This window comes from Papaver somniferum, chromosome 9 (genome assembly GCF_003573695.1).
Source record: "Papaver somniferum cultivar HN1 chromosome 9, ASM357369v1, whole genome shotgun sequence".
Taxonomy (NCBI): Eukaryota; Viridiplantae; Streptophyta; class Magnoliopsida; order Ranunculales; family Papaveraceae; genus Papaver; species Papaver somniferum.
The window spans coordinates 49,355,425-49,367,928 of record NC_039366.1 but is presented as its reverse complement, the minus strand read 5'-3'; the positions used below and the strand labels follow the sequence as shown (position 1 = coordinate 49,367,928).

Genomic DNA, 12,504 nt, shown 5'->3' with positions numbered 1-12,504 from the left:
AAAAGCAAGACACTGTAGCCCTCTCATCCTGTGAAGCTGAGTTTATGGCTGCAACAGAAGCAGCTAAACAATCAATATGGCTTCAAGAACTGTTGGGTGAAATCAAAGGAAGAGAACCTGAAAAAGTTCTCATCAAGATTTATAATAAGTCTGCAATTGCACTCACCAAAAATCCAGTGTTTCATGGGAAGACGAAACACATTCACAAAAGGTATCATTTCATACGAGAATGCATCGAGAAGGAGGTCATTAACGTAGAACACATACCTGGAACTGAGCAGAAGGCAGATATATTGACAAAGGCATTAGCTCGGATCAAGTTTGAAGAAATGAGGAAATTAATAGGAGTACAAAATTTCTCACAAGCACAGTTGAAGCTTAAGGGGGAGAATGTTGGATAAACTTCAACATTAAGCCTAAGATAATCTCTAACAAGTTGGTTAGGATAAGAAAAGGCAATTGATGTAATCCTAAGGGAATTAGAAGTCATCTAGCTCTAAGAAAAGGAAAGACATGTAATAAGGTAATAGGACTAGGAAAAGGAATTCATAGTTCTATATATATATATACGATCACCAAAGTTGTGGTTGATCATATGAGCAAGATTAGAGCTTGTGTTTAGTTTTGAGAAATTTTCTAAACATCAATAAAGAGAGTAGTCTTTATATAAGCTAAGTTTCATCTTGCAGTTGCCATTAGTAGCAGTAGTAGAAAAGAAGAGGAAACAACCATGAAGAGAAACCCTAAACCTAAACAGCCAATTAAAGAACCTGAAATTCAAATGGAGGCTTCATGTTCTTCTGCTTCTGAAGAACCCATGGAAGAAGAAGAAGAACAATCACAGTCACAGTCACAAGAAGAGGAAGAACAAGGAGAGGAAGAACAAGTAGAAGAAGAGGAAGACGGTCAAGAAGAAGAGGAGGAGGAGGAGGAGGAGGAAGAAGAAGAAGCGAAAAGTAGTAATAACTCGAATGAGAACATGAATGAAGAATCCATGGAGGACGAGGAAGAAGAGGAACAGAAGCCAGAGGAGGAGGTAAAGAAAATTAAGAAAAAGGCTTCTTCTAAAAAGATTAAGGATACTATGAAACCTAATGTTGTTAGTTCAGCATGTCGTTTTCCGGCGAATCGAATAAAAACCATAATAAAGAACGAGGGTTTTGATTTCCGCATTACTCAAGAAGCTGTGTTTCTCATCAACAAAGCAACGGTAAATTAATTCATTCAATCGCTTCTATTGTTTGTATGTAATTAGGGTTTCTTCATGTGTAGATGTTATTGTAGTTTTGTTTGAGTTATTCTGCATAAATTTAGCTATAGAATCCCGTAAAGGACTTCAACAACTACAGAGTTTTGTGTTCTAAATTTCTAATGAACAACTTTCACTCAAAGGGAGATATACTGGTTGTAAACCCACTAGGTTACTAGCTTTTGGGAATATTCTAGTTTTCTCCTTATAATGTAGTAATGTACTGAAATGCAATCAAAACAATATTAGGGGAATTGCATTTGCTGCGTCAAATCTAATCATTTGTATATAGTATGTACCTCTATTGCTAAGAAATGCATTAGAGATATTTTATGTTGGCATCATTAGCAGTTGGGGTGAGAGATTGGTGATTGTTTAGATATTGTGGTTTTGGTCTTTGTCAATGGTGCAAAAATAATGATGTTTGTTTTGTATTAGATGTTGCTGTTGAACCATGTAAGATGAAATAAACCAGAAAATACTGTATGTTTGCCTTATGTATTCTTAAATATTTTTTATCGATGTGACTTGTGAGTTTTAGTCCTGCTATTCTTGTGACATTTCAAACCACATGTAGATTGGTATGGTATTAAGACGGTGAAGTTTGCTACCCTTCCCTTATCCCCTTTCTCTTACTTCCTCCTCTCTTTCAACTCTCTCATAGGAGCTGTTGTTCACTTCACCTCCCACATTTCCCTATAGCTTTCTCTTCTTAGGCATAGCATGACTTGTTTTTCATAATTTCTTTAATGGTGCATTTTAATGATAAGAGCTTTTACCCTGCTTTTATTTGGTTGATTACACGTTGTTTGGTTACACACATAATATATTGATTTTGTTTCTTTTCAATGTTTTTAATAAAAATAATTGTGGTTTGAAACAGGAGCAGTTTCTTGAGCAGTTCACGGAAGATGCTCGCGCCAATGTTATAAAGGACCGCAAAAAAGCCGTAGCTTACAAGCATGTTTGTAAGTTTCAAGCCCTCGAGTGTATTGTCAATAACTGCTTGTGCTAGATTTTTGACCTGCCGTTGTGATGCCTCTTCACTAGGGTCATCTCCTTTTCTTTCTGCATCATATCTCTATTGTCATTGGTGTTTACTGACTGGAATCGTTGAATTCTCCTTTCCTCTGGGTTGCATGTAGCATCGTTGATGTTCACACTTTTGATTGATGTTTACTGATGTTTTGCTTCTGTCTGAGTTCTAGTTGATTCAACATACTTATTCTCGTTACTGCTTGTAAGATATTGGTTCTTCGTTTTCTCCATTAACATAATATTCAATTCAAATTTTTGTTTCAGCATCAGTGGTTACTAAAACTAAGAGATATGACTTCCTTTCTGGTGAGTTCCTTGTTGGCTTCTTTCTCCTTTTTTTTAGTGAATGTTTGACTTCTTTTTGTAGATTTTAGTAGTTGGGTGTATAAATATCTGCTGATCATCTCTTTGCATGCTTCCTTCTTGAAAAATAGACTTTGTGCCTGAGAAGATTAAAGCAGAGGATGCCTCATCCGAAAGAAAGCTAGCTGAAACATGATTTTGCTATAAAACACCTCTAACTGTTGTTGAATGAAAGGTAGATGACGGTCTCGAGTCTCTAGATGTCTTGTTTCCTTTTTTGTTTTCTAGACCATCTGTCTTAAGGGACTTTTTGTCAAAGCTGTTCTGGTTCAAATTTCTCTTAAGAGTGTAAGTGTTAACCATGCAAATTTTTTCAAAATACAAGAGATTCAGCTCATTGCTAACATGTTTATTTTCTGGCTATTTTTATAGCCTAAATTTCCCGAAAGTTGTTATGACATGTCAACTAAAACCACAAGGTAATGTGTTCCTTCTTATCTGATGAATGTTTTTGAGATTGCAGTCCCCTGATCTCACTCTTCATTGTTTCTTTTTTGTGTGTGCATACCATGACCAAGATTAGGATGAAAGTTAATCAGTGGGTATAATTATGCACTTTATACTATTTTTATGGAATTATACAAGCAAAAGTTAGTCCTCACTAATCAGTGAAGAACATTTGAAATTTCTGAGTGGGTGCTTCAGGACAAGCTGAATAAGCATCTAAATTTTCACAATCTCTATTATTGAAACAACCCCACCATTATTACCAGCATCTTCATTCTAGGTCTACTTTCAGTATGTTCTGTCCAGGTCTCCAGGTGTGTGGATGTAGTTTTTATAGGGTCACTTAATAATGATTTCCGTGGAGTATTCTGTCAAACCTTATAGCATACAAAGTTTATTATCTTAAAAAAAAAAAAATTGATAAACCTGCTCACTCAATCTGATGATTCTGGTACTCTCTAAGAAGTTCTGATTCTGATGACTTTTTAACGATTTTATATAGACAAAGGTAAAGGAAGTTGAATGATTACTGAATATTGTTTCTTTTGACCCCTTGAAAGGACATATTTGCTGTGGTTTGGGAATGATGTGATGATTATACTATTCCGGCCATATGGTTTCTCTTAATCGGTTAATCCTTCCCAAAGAAGATAAAACACGACCATAGTAAGTTCTTCCAGTGTGGGGGGTGTCAACTGTGCCGGGAAAATGCTTGCTTGGGCACATATGTCTCTAGGTTATGCCAATGCAGAAACGTGCTTCTCTAAATGGGAGAGAGGAAAAAAAAATCTATTAAAACCTTGTAAAATTACTGAATGAAACTAAAAAGTTTTGAAGGGGGTTTGCTTTCTTCTTTCTTTAGAAAAACATTTAACCGTTTCTTAAAGGTTATTATTAGGCATATAAAAAATCTTTTCGACGATAACATTTGATTTCGCTCCATATGATGAAAACGACAACTAGCTTAAAACAGAAATTGTCCTCTTGCAAGTAAGCATACGATGCTTTGTCTTAGATTTCAAGGTAAACTCTACACCCTAGCTAGAAAAAGAGCGAACTATAATTTAATACTTGTTTCCATATTTTTCAATGGTGGTCTCGTTTTGATGCAGCAGGAGTTGAGCAAACTCTCTCTAGTAGATAGTTTTACAAGATAGAGAGAGTTGAGCAAACTCTCTCTAAAACTGCAACAACCAGTCAAACACCACCAATCATAGTCGTTTAAGGTTTTATTACGGCAGTAGTGAAAAATGTTTGGGTTAGAATGTGATGGTCTTTGGGGTCCCGAAGGAATGTAGTGAGTGGAGAGTAGGTCTGGAAAAACACAAAGTGTATGTTGTATGCCTACTCTCCATTATTTAACCTCTCTACTTGTGATATACTACTCCGTAGGAACAGATGAACCAGAGAAGATAGAAAAAGCAAAAGACACTTTAACAAGTACTTCATTTTCAGCATTTGACTCTTTTTCTCTAGAGCTTTACGCAATTCCGTTGTTCTTCACCAAACTCAGCCAAAAAAGTTCTCAACTCATCCATCAATTCAATCTCTCCGCTCCATTACCTCTCTCTCTCTAGCTAGAGAACCCATGTGTTCTCTACTTCCTCCGAAGAAGAGTTTTTCTTTCTTTCTCCTGGGTTGTCATTTTTTCACCATGAGAAAGTAAAACTCATACATGGTCATTTTGATTGGAAGTTCTAATTTTGCATGAAATTTCTGGTGTCTATGTTCATGTCACAAGGACACAAGGGTACAGATTAAGTAGAGTTTTGTTTGTTTAAGATCAAATTTTACAAACCAAGATACAAAAAAATGGGAAATGTAAGCAGCAATGGGAATAGGAGGAGGAATAGAAACAATAACCACAGTAATCCTCCACCAGTACCACCACCACAACCTCAAGAACAACCTTCATCACAAACAGAAGCAAATGGGAATGGGAATCGCTATGTTTTCGCCGCTGCAACACCTTACCCACCTCAGTATCCAAACCCTAATACACAACAGTATTATTCATATACAGGATTTTCACCGCCGCCACCACCACCGCCACCATTTATGCAAGTTCCATTACCTGCTCCATACGATAACCACCACAGGGTTGATCCTCTTCCTCCACCTCCTCCTCCTCCGCTTCCTTCTACTAATACCAATACTGCTAACCGGGGAAATTTGGCTGGTGGTCGATTCCCCTGTGGACCTGCTCTTCCTCCACCTCCTTATGTTGAACATCAGAAAGCCGTTACTATCCGAAACGATGTTAATCTAAAGAAGGAAACTCTGAAGTTAGTACCTGATGATGAGAATCCTGGATATTTTCTTGTTACTTTCACTTTTGATGCCACTGTTGCTGGACAGTAAGATTTTCCCCATTTTCAAACTCTTTAATTTTATTTCAATTGTGTATACTCTAATCATTTAAATTGTTATAATTTTTTTGCGTGAGTTTCTAATTCTTGATTTTTGTCATAATTTTTGCCGTAACTTATATACTATTTTGCTTAGTTGATTTTGATGAGTTCAAAGTCGGTCTTTAAGTTTTCTTGGTTATCGTGATAGCGAATTTGGGTTCGATTGAAGAGTTCCACAAACCTTTACTCAGTGAGAAAACAAATTCCAAGTTGTGTCACATGCATGATAGACAGGAGAGGATCTGTAGAAAAGAAAAAGAAAAAAAGACAAAGGAGAGGTGTAGATAGAATCAGTTAATACATATGAAGATGATATAAGTTAAGATGAGCAACCTAATGCCTAACTCAAGCATTGGTGGAAGCAACATATGAATTCCTTATTTTTATTAGGCTTTATGGTTCGCATGCGTTGAGTAAATTAGTCAACCATCTAGATTTGTCTTTAAGCAAGTATTACTTTCTTGGTGATTCTGAACCTCAATTTGTAAATCTATACAAATAGTATCTGCTAGAGTCCAGCAATTCGAGTGGGCATCAATTCCAACTTTCATGTTGAATTTCTTCCAGTCTTGAATCTAATTACCCATAGCTTGTCAGGAAGTGCTAAAATTTGATATAGGTTTGCATTCAGACTTCGTCTTCTTTATAGCTCCTCAATTAGCACTTAACTGGTTCTGTAATATTGTGCCTTTCCTCAACTTGACTCAGTTCTGCAACCATGGTACTCGAAACATGGGAACATAAGAGGCTAAAAGAGAGAGAGAGAAAAACTACATTATGTGAGAATAAAAAGCTGTTCAATGGACAAATGGGCATTATGTGACTGTTGCTGCAATCATAGTTTTAAGAATTAAGAATACATATAGGACAGCAAATGCCATGTACTCTTTCTACCACCTTTTCTTCTAATGCGTGTTAAAGTTAATTGTTCAGAAGTACAATGTTATTTACTTAAGAGTGTGCTTTTCACATCATTTGTGGTACAGCCTCTCTGTTCTGTTCTTCGCGAAAGAAGGTGCAGATTGCAATCTCAAGCCAGTGAAGGAAGGCATGCTTGAACCAGTCACGTTAACGTTCCAGAAAGGCCTAGCTCAGTTGTTCAAGCAGCCTTCAGGAACTGGAATTGACTTGTCAACATTGGAAGAAGCAGAATTACTGAATAGCGGTAGTGATCTGGAAGTGTATCCACTTGCAGTAAAGGCAGAAGCATCTCCATTAGATTGTAGTGGATCAGAGGAGGGAAACCCAAGGACTAGATCGATAAATTCTCAAATTACTCAAGCAGTGTTCGAGAAGGAGAAAGGCGAGTACCAGGTCAAAGTGATGAAACAGATCCTATGGGTGAATGGAATGAGATACGAGTTACAAGAGATATATGGTATTGGGAATTCTGTTGAGAGTGATTTCGATGGAAACGACCCAGGGAAAGAGTGTGTCATTTGCTTATCAGAACCACGGGACACAACTGTTCTCCCCTGCCGACACATGGTAATTCTCGTCTTACTTCCTTTAGCGACCAGTTCGATTGACGGCAGTCATATTAAAGTATTGTCTTTGATTTTGATGTTGAAAATCTTCATGCCCTTGTCAACACATGTCAAATCTAGATTCAGAAAGAATGTCTATCTGGTTGTCATATTATCATATTTTCCATACATGTTGGTAGTTGGTACTGAACCATACTAATCAGCTATATGAATATGAAACTGGGTCGTTTTAAATCTTACACTTTTTATTTGGTGTGCAGTGTATGTGCAGTGGGTGTGCCAAGGTTTTACGGTTTCAGACAAATAGATGTCCTATTTGCCGTCAACCAGTTGAGCGACTTTTGGAGATCAAGGTCTCTTCTAAGCCTGAGGAGTGAAAACAGTCTGCTACTTGCTGAAAAAAATAACATATGTTTGTAAAGTTGTGGAATGAAGTTTTTTTGTTTTTCTCAGTTACCTGTTTCCCTGGGGCACTCAAATAATGAATATATGATAGACGAGGATATGTATTAGTATTTTAGCTTTGATCAACTTTAGTCTGGCATACGATGTGTTGTAGACCTACAGCTTTGCTGAACAGAGAAGGGCATCGGAGACTAAATGTTAAGGCAAGCTGTGTACTCTAAATATATGAGTCTGCCAGACTGTTTTAGTAAAGATAGAAGTTTCTGTGCATATTTTTGTTGTTCTTTTTCAAACAGGTGATAATGGACAAAACAAACACTCAAGTCACTTTTCATTAATATAAAGGGCATAGGTTATGTCAGGCCCAGCATCGGAGAAATAACGAGTAACAGCTTCTCGGCTGCTGTGACAAATCCCCAGTGGCCCTCCCAGGCCAAATCATTGTGAACAATGCAATTGTGTATATAGCAAATCTGTTGAACATAATGCAACTATTTCTGCTACTTGATCCGCTAGTCCAGTGTGTTGAACTTGAAGGTGGTTTAATTCTCTTCTCTTGTCTAGAGTTTACTTGCTAAGGGCTCTACTGACTGTAATTTCTTTTGTTACACTAATACTGCTGATCTTAGGCTGTAACTTCTGCACACCACCATCGTGATGTTGCTAATCTTCAGTAGGGCAGTCAATGGATAAAAATCCGTCGGATATTGGCAATGCCGATAAGGTTAAGGTTAAGGGTTATCGGATATCCGGTATCCGATAATATCCGTCAGAATTCAAAAACTCAATATCGATAAGGTTAAGGATAAGCTATCGGATATCGGATATTATTCCGTTAATTTCCGTTATCTACTCATGATACAAAAAACTTCCAATAATTTCCGATAATTTCCGTTAATATTCAATAATTTCCGATAATTTCCGTTAATATTCGATAATTTCCGATATTTACTTAGGAGAGACGTAATCAAATGGCTAAAGAGTAAACCTAAAGGTATTAGGTATCGAAAATTTCCGAAAATTTTATGATATAGTTATACACTAACGGTATCGGATATTAACCTAACGGAAACTCCCTTAACCGGTACCGTTATGTTAATAAACGGATATCCGTTACGTTAAGGTTATCGGATATCGGATAGCCGTTATGTCGGATATTAACCTAACGGAATCCGGATGTTCGGAAACGGATACCGGATATTGAATATCCATTGACAGCCCTAATCTTCAGCCTGAACACTAGTGTTTTCCACGCTCACCTTTACAATTTTCTATCGAAAAATACATCTAAAATACAATGTATGCACATAATTCATCACTCGCCACGTGTCTGGATAAACACATGTGGAGGACGCACAGCTGGGAGCATCGAGATATGATGCCATGCGTGGATATCCAAGCAACACGTTTCATCAGTATAAGATCATCATCTGATGGATCTGATGGCTGAGAATCGAGGAGCACTGAAGGAAGGGGTTACTGCGAAGCACTGAAGAGCACCCAAGGATTCACTTTATTCCATCTCGAGAAGGATCCAAGATCAACGACGAGGGTTAGTCCAACTGACACGGATGTGACAGGGGAAGCAGACAACTAGCTGGCGCGTGCAGACGACCCAACCACCCGCATTAAACACCCTAGATTAGCATACGTGTCGACCAACCTGTGGAGGATGAAGAGGCGACTCATCGTCACCAAGCATAAACTGCTAGGGGCATCGTGGAAGACGAAGATACCAGCGGGATCGACACAAAGAACGAGAAGATAAGATAACAGCTGATCTCAGAAGTGGATCCCACGTAGTAACCCTATAAATATCCCTCTCCACTAAGAGAGAAGGGGTCGACCAGTTCTTAGCAATTAGGGAAGAACATAGGGGGGAGAAATATGAAGAGTAAGTATGATTCTCTTTTCCCCATTTCCCCATAGCATCGCTGCTCACTTAAAAGTCAGTTGACTATCTTTGTAATCCCTCAATACATAGTGAAACACCAATCCCGTGGATGTAGGCCTTAGTGCTGAACCACGTAAATCATCGTCTCATTTACATTCAACGCTTTACATTATGTCTTTATGTTTATGCTTCGATTCTTTATTTATCATGTTATATGATTAGCAATGTTAAATATGACTAGACAAGGACGAGTCCGAAGGCTCTGAGTCGATGAGTCATCGCACCCTCGTAGTTTTATGCATACCATGCTCAGTTTTATAATGAATGATTGTATGCGAACGTTGTTTGTGAGAACGTGGATGCCATCGTGATCTATATGTTCACAATCTGGCGCTAGAAACAGGGACTCTGTCCCGGTAAAAGATTTATTTTATCTTGTGATTTTACGCACTTTTTCTTTCCCAAGCACCGTTCTCTGAAAATAACAGCGCTTGAAACAGTTTCAGCATTCATCGTCTCTTTCAACTAAAAAAATCTCTGGATAGATCTGTATCCATGTTTAGGAGGATCTGCGTTTTTTAAATATTTTTCAAGTTTTTATCTTTGAAAATCAAAATCTCTGGATAGATCTATATCCATTTTTAGGTGGATCTGCGTTTTTTTTAAATATTTTCAAGTTTCTATCTTTGAAAATCAAAGTTCATGGGTAGATCTACTCTCGTCATTGAAGGATTTACGTTTTCAAACCATTATCTTTAAAAACTCAAGGACCCTATAGCCAGCTTTCGATCATCGGATCAAGTTTTTCCCTCAGATTCATTTCTTCAAGTTTTGTCAAGAGCCCGTTTTTAAACCATCTATCGGTGATTGTGAAAGGATCTTCGTCGAGCACATCCTCTGCGAGGGATCGTATTTAGGGTCATAGTCCTTTATTGTCAATTTACAAAATGGACCTGGGGTATTTAAGAGATCCGATACCTCTGAAAAGGGGAATAATAGCCGGGTTATCTCTTCTTACTTTCAGCGTCAAGATTATTTCTACCAGAATTCACTCTGCTAACGAAGCCTTTATGGATCCATTTTCTTCGTCTACTTTTCATTTTGTGCAGAAGATCTCAGAAATGGAGAAAAACAAAGATGGGGGAAAAGTGAAGGTCTCATCAAAAGAAACACCGAGGACCACACCGGTTATGACCAGAAGCAAACAGAAGGGCGAAAAGCTTAAAGCAGCGGACAAGAAACAAGATGGAGCTGAAAGCATGATGTCTTTGGATGCAGCGCGATAGCAACGGAAACATTGAAGGTCGCTGCTGCCAAGGCCGAAGCCTCTAGAGCCGGAGCATCCAGAGTAGGAGCCTCCAAAGTAACAGGGGCCACCCGGCCAAATGAACAGCGTGAAGGGATGGCAGAGTCAGTAATACAGCAACCTCTCTACAGGATTCCGCTCACCAACGAACATAATTTACCACTTCAAGTTGGCCAACCGCTCCTAATAACAAGTCAGCCCGCGCAGCAACCGACGGAGCTCCAAACCCCGCAGATTGATCCACCGGTCCCATTGATACATATTGTTGACGAACACCATACTGTAGCTGTTGCTGGACAAATGCAGGTGCGAGCGCCGGATCAAGGATCAAATCACTCTGTTTAGATGATGGCAGAGCTCGAAGAATTAAGAAAGAACCAGAGGGTATACGCAGATGCGGTGGCCCTGCTGGCGCAGGAAAACCAGCAACTTTAAGAGAGGATCGCCCACAGCGCGGAGGTGGAAAATCAACACGACGAAGCTAACTCTATGGCACCGCTACTGAATCAAGACCGAAGAATGGTGGTTGCTAATATGGACAATCCGGAGCCACTAAACCGAAGAGAAGTAAGAGAAAATCGAAGGCCCGATCCGGATTATAATCCAGAGGACTCAGACTACTTCGATAGTGACACCCCAAGGCTAGGACGATCCACCATTCATGAGGAGCACCAACGTGCAATGGAGAATCTTCGTGCTGAAATGATGACGGAGATCAAGCAACTAAAATCTAAGCAGGGGGGCGGAAGGCTCGAGCAAGTAATGAAGGAAGCAAACACTACCCCATTAACCCAGTGTTTAGCCAAGGCTCTCATTCCCCAGAAATGTCTTGTCCCAGCCTTCGAGTGTTACGATGGATCCAGCGATCCCGAGGCCCATCTTCGGTATTACAATCGAATCTTGGCCCGGTGGGATTACGACGATGCCATACTTTGTAGATATTTCCCTTCAAGCCTAAAGGGACCTGCGCTGTCTTGGTTCGACAACTTGCCACCGGACTCCATTGATTCCTATGAATAGCTCACTGAAAAGTTCTTGGTGACTTACATGTATAACAAGGTCGTCAACACTGGAATGGATAAACTCTTCTCACTAGCAATCAAATATAATGAGACTATCAGGGAATACACTGATAAATGGCACAAGATCTGTCAATCCATAGGGAATGTGGATCCGGTAGTTAGCATCAACTGCTACAAGTGGGGGATGGACAGGATGAGCCCGCTGTTTGTCGAAATTCATGGTACCATCCCTGCCACTGAGGGAGATCTTCGAGTGATCATAGAAAAACATGCCAGTTTGGAGGAGATCCAGTGAGAAAATCCCAGAGCCTAGGCTCAAAGGCCCCAACGAACCAACTCAGTAGAACAAGCCAACGGATCCAAGAGGGGCGATTCAGATGAACGACCTGGCGAAGATAGGAGAGAACGAAGAGATGATCGTCGACGTGATGAACGGAAATTCGAAGACCAGGTTTACACAAAATTGAACACCAGCTATGCGCGCATCCTAAGGGAGATCAAGGGTCGGAAAATCCTTGATTGGCCATGGTCCAAAGGAAAGCAGCCTCCGAGGTCGGAGAAGTCAAAAGAGTACTGTGAGTATCACTGTTTCAACGTCCACCAGATTGAGAAGTGCAAGAATCTCAAGATACTGATTCAAAAACTGATTGACGCAAGAGATCTTAAGCAGTACGTACAGAAGGCTAGCACCAATGATAATGCCAAGCGAAGCAAGCAAGTTCAACTGCCTGAAGGCAACCGAACCGTTAACACGATCTCATGTTCCGAGGCCACAGGGCCATCTCTAACAGCACAAATAGGGAAGATATTGAGAAAGCAATTCGAGGACTATTGTGAGCTGTACAAAATCGATGGGGTAGAAGTAGACGAACACGAACATTG

The 12,504-nt window shown here is 39.4% G+C and overlaps 2 protein-coding genes across 2 annotated transcripts; both read left to right on the top strand.

The window, feature by feature from the left end:
- The first annotated feature begins 685 nt into the window (after positions 1-685).
- Positions 686-3,105, top strand: LOC113313543 (histone H3.v1-like). Its single transcript, XM_026562332.1, has 4 exons — positions 686-1,210; positions 2,133-2,217; positions 2,552-2,593; positions 2,722-3,105. Exons 1-4 carry the CDS (start codon positions 731-733, stop codon positions 2,784-2,786), a joined length of 672 nt encoding a protein of 223 aa, XP_026418117.1. The 5' UTR covers positions 686-730; the 3' UTR covers positions 2,787-3,105.
- A 1,371-nt stretch (positions 3,106-4,476) lies between these two features.
- Positions 4,477-7,670, top strand: LOC113310652 (probable E3 ubiquitin-protein ligase LOG2). Its single transcript, XM_026559388.1, has 3 exons — positions 4,477-5,454; positions 6,495-6,996; positions 7,256-7,670. Exons 1-3 carry the CDS (start codon positions 4,910-4,912, stop codon positions 7,370-7,372), a joined length of 1,164 nt encoding a protein of 387 aa, XP_026415173.1. The 5' UTR covers positions 4,477-4,909; the 3' UTR covers positions 7,373-7,670.
- Positions 7,671-12,504: the final 4,834 nt, after the last annotated feature.

What these genes read in the sequence shown, in the direction of transcription:
- LOC113313543 (XM_026562332.1), top strand. Translation starts at nt 731, where the DNA reads ATGAAGAGAAACCCTAAACCTAAACAGCCAATTAAAGAACCTGAAATT. An exon ending in TTCTCATCAACAAAGCAACG is followed by an intron (nt 1,211 to 2,132) that starts GTAAATTAATTC and finishes GGTTTGAAACAG; the next exon opens with GAGCAGTTTCTTGAGCAGTT. An exon ending in GAGATATGACTTCCTTTCTG is followed by an intron (nt 2,594 to 2,721) that starts GTGAGTTCCTTG and finishes CTTGAAAAATAG; the next exon opens with ACTTTGTGCCTGAGAAGATT.
- LOC113310652 (XM_026559388.1), top strand. Translation starts at nt 4,910, where the DNA reads ATGGGAAATGTAAGCAGCAATGGGAATAGGAGGAGGAATAGAAACAAT. An exon ending in GATGCCACTGTTGCTGGACA is followed by an intron (nt 5,455 to 6,494) that starts GTAAGATTTTCC and finishes TTTGTGGTACAG; the next exon opens with CCTCTCTGTTCTGTTCTTCG. An exon ending in TTCTCCCCTGCCGACACATG is followed by an intron (nt 6,997 to 7,255) that starts GTAATTCTCGTC and finishes TTTGGTGTGCAG; the next exon opens with TGTATGTGCAGTGGGTGTGC.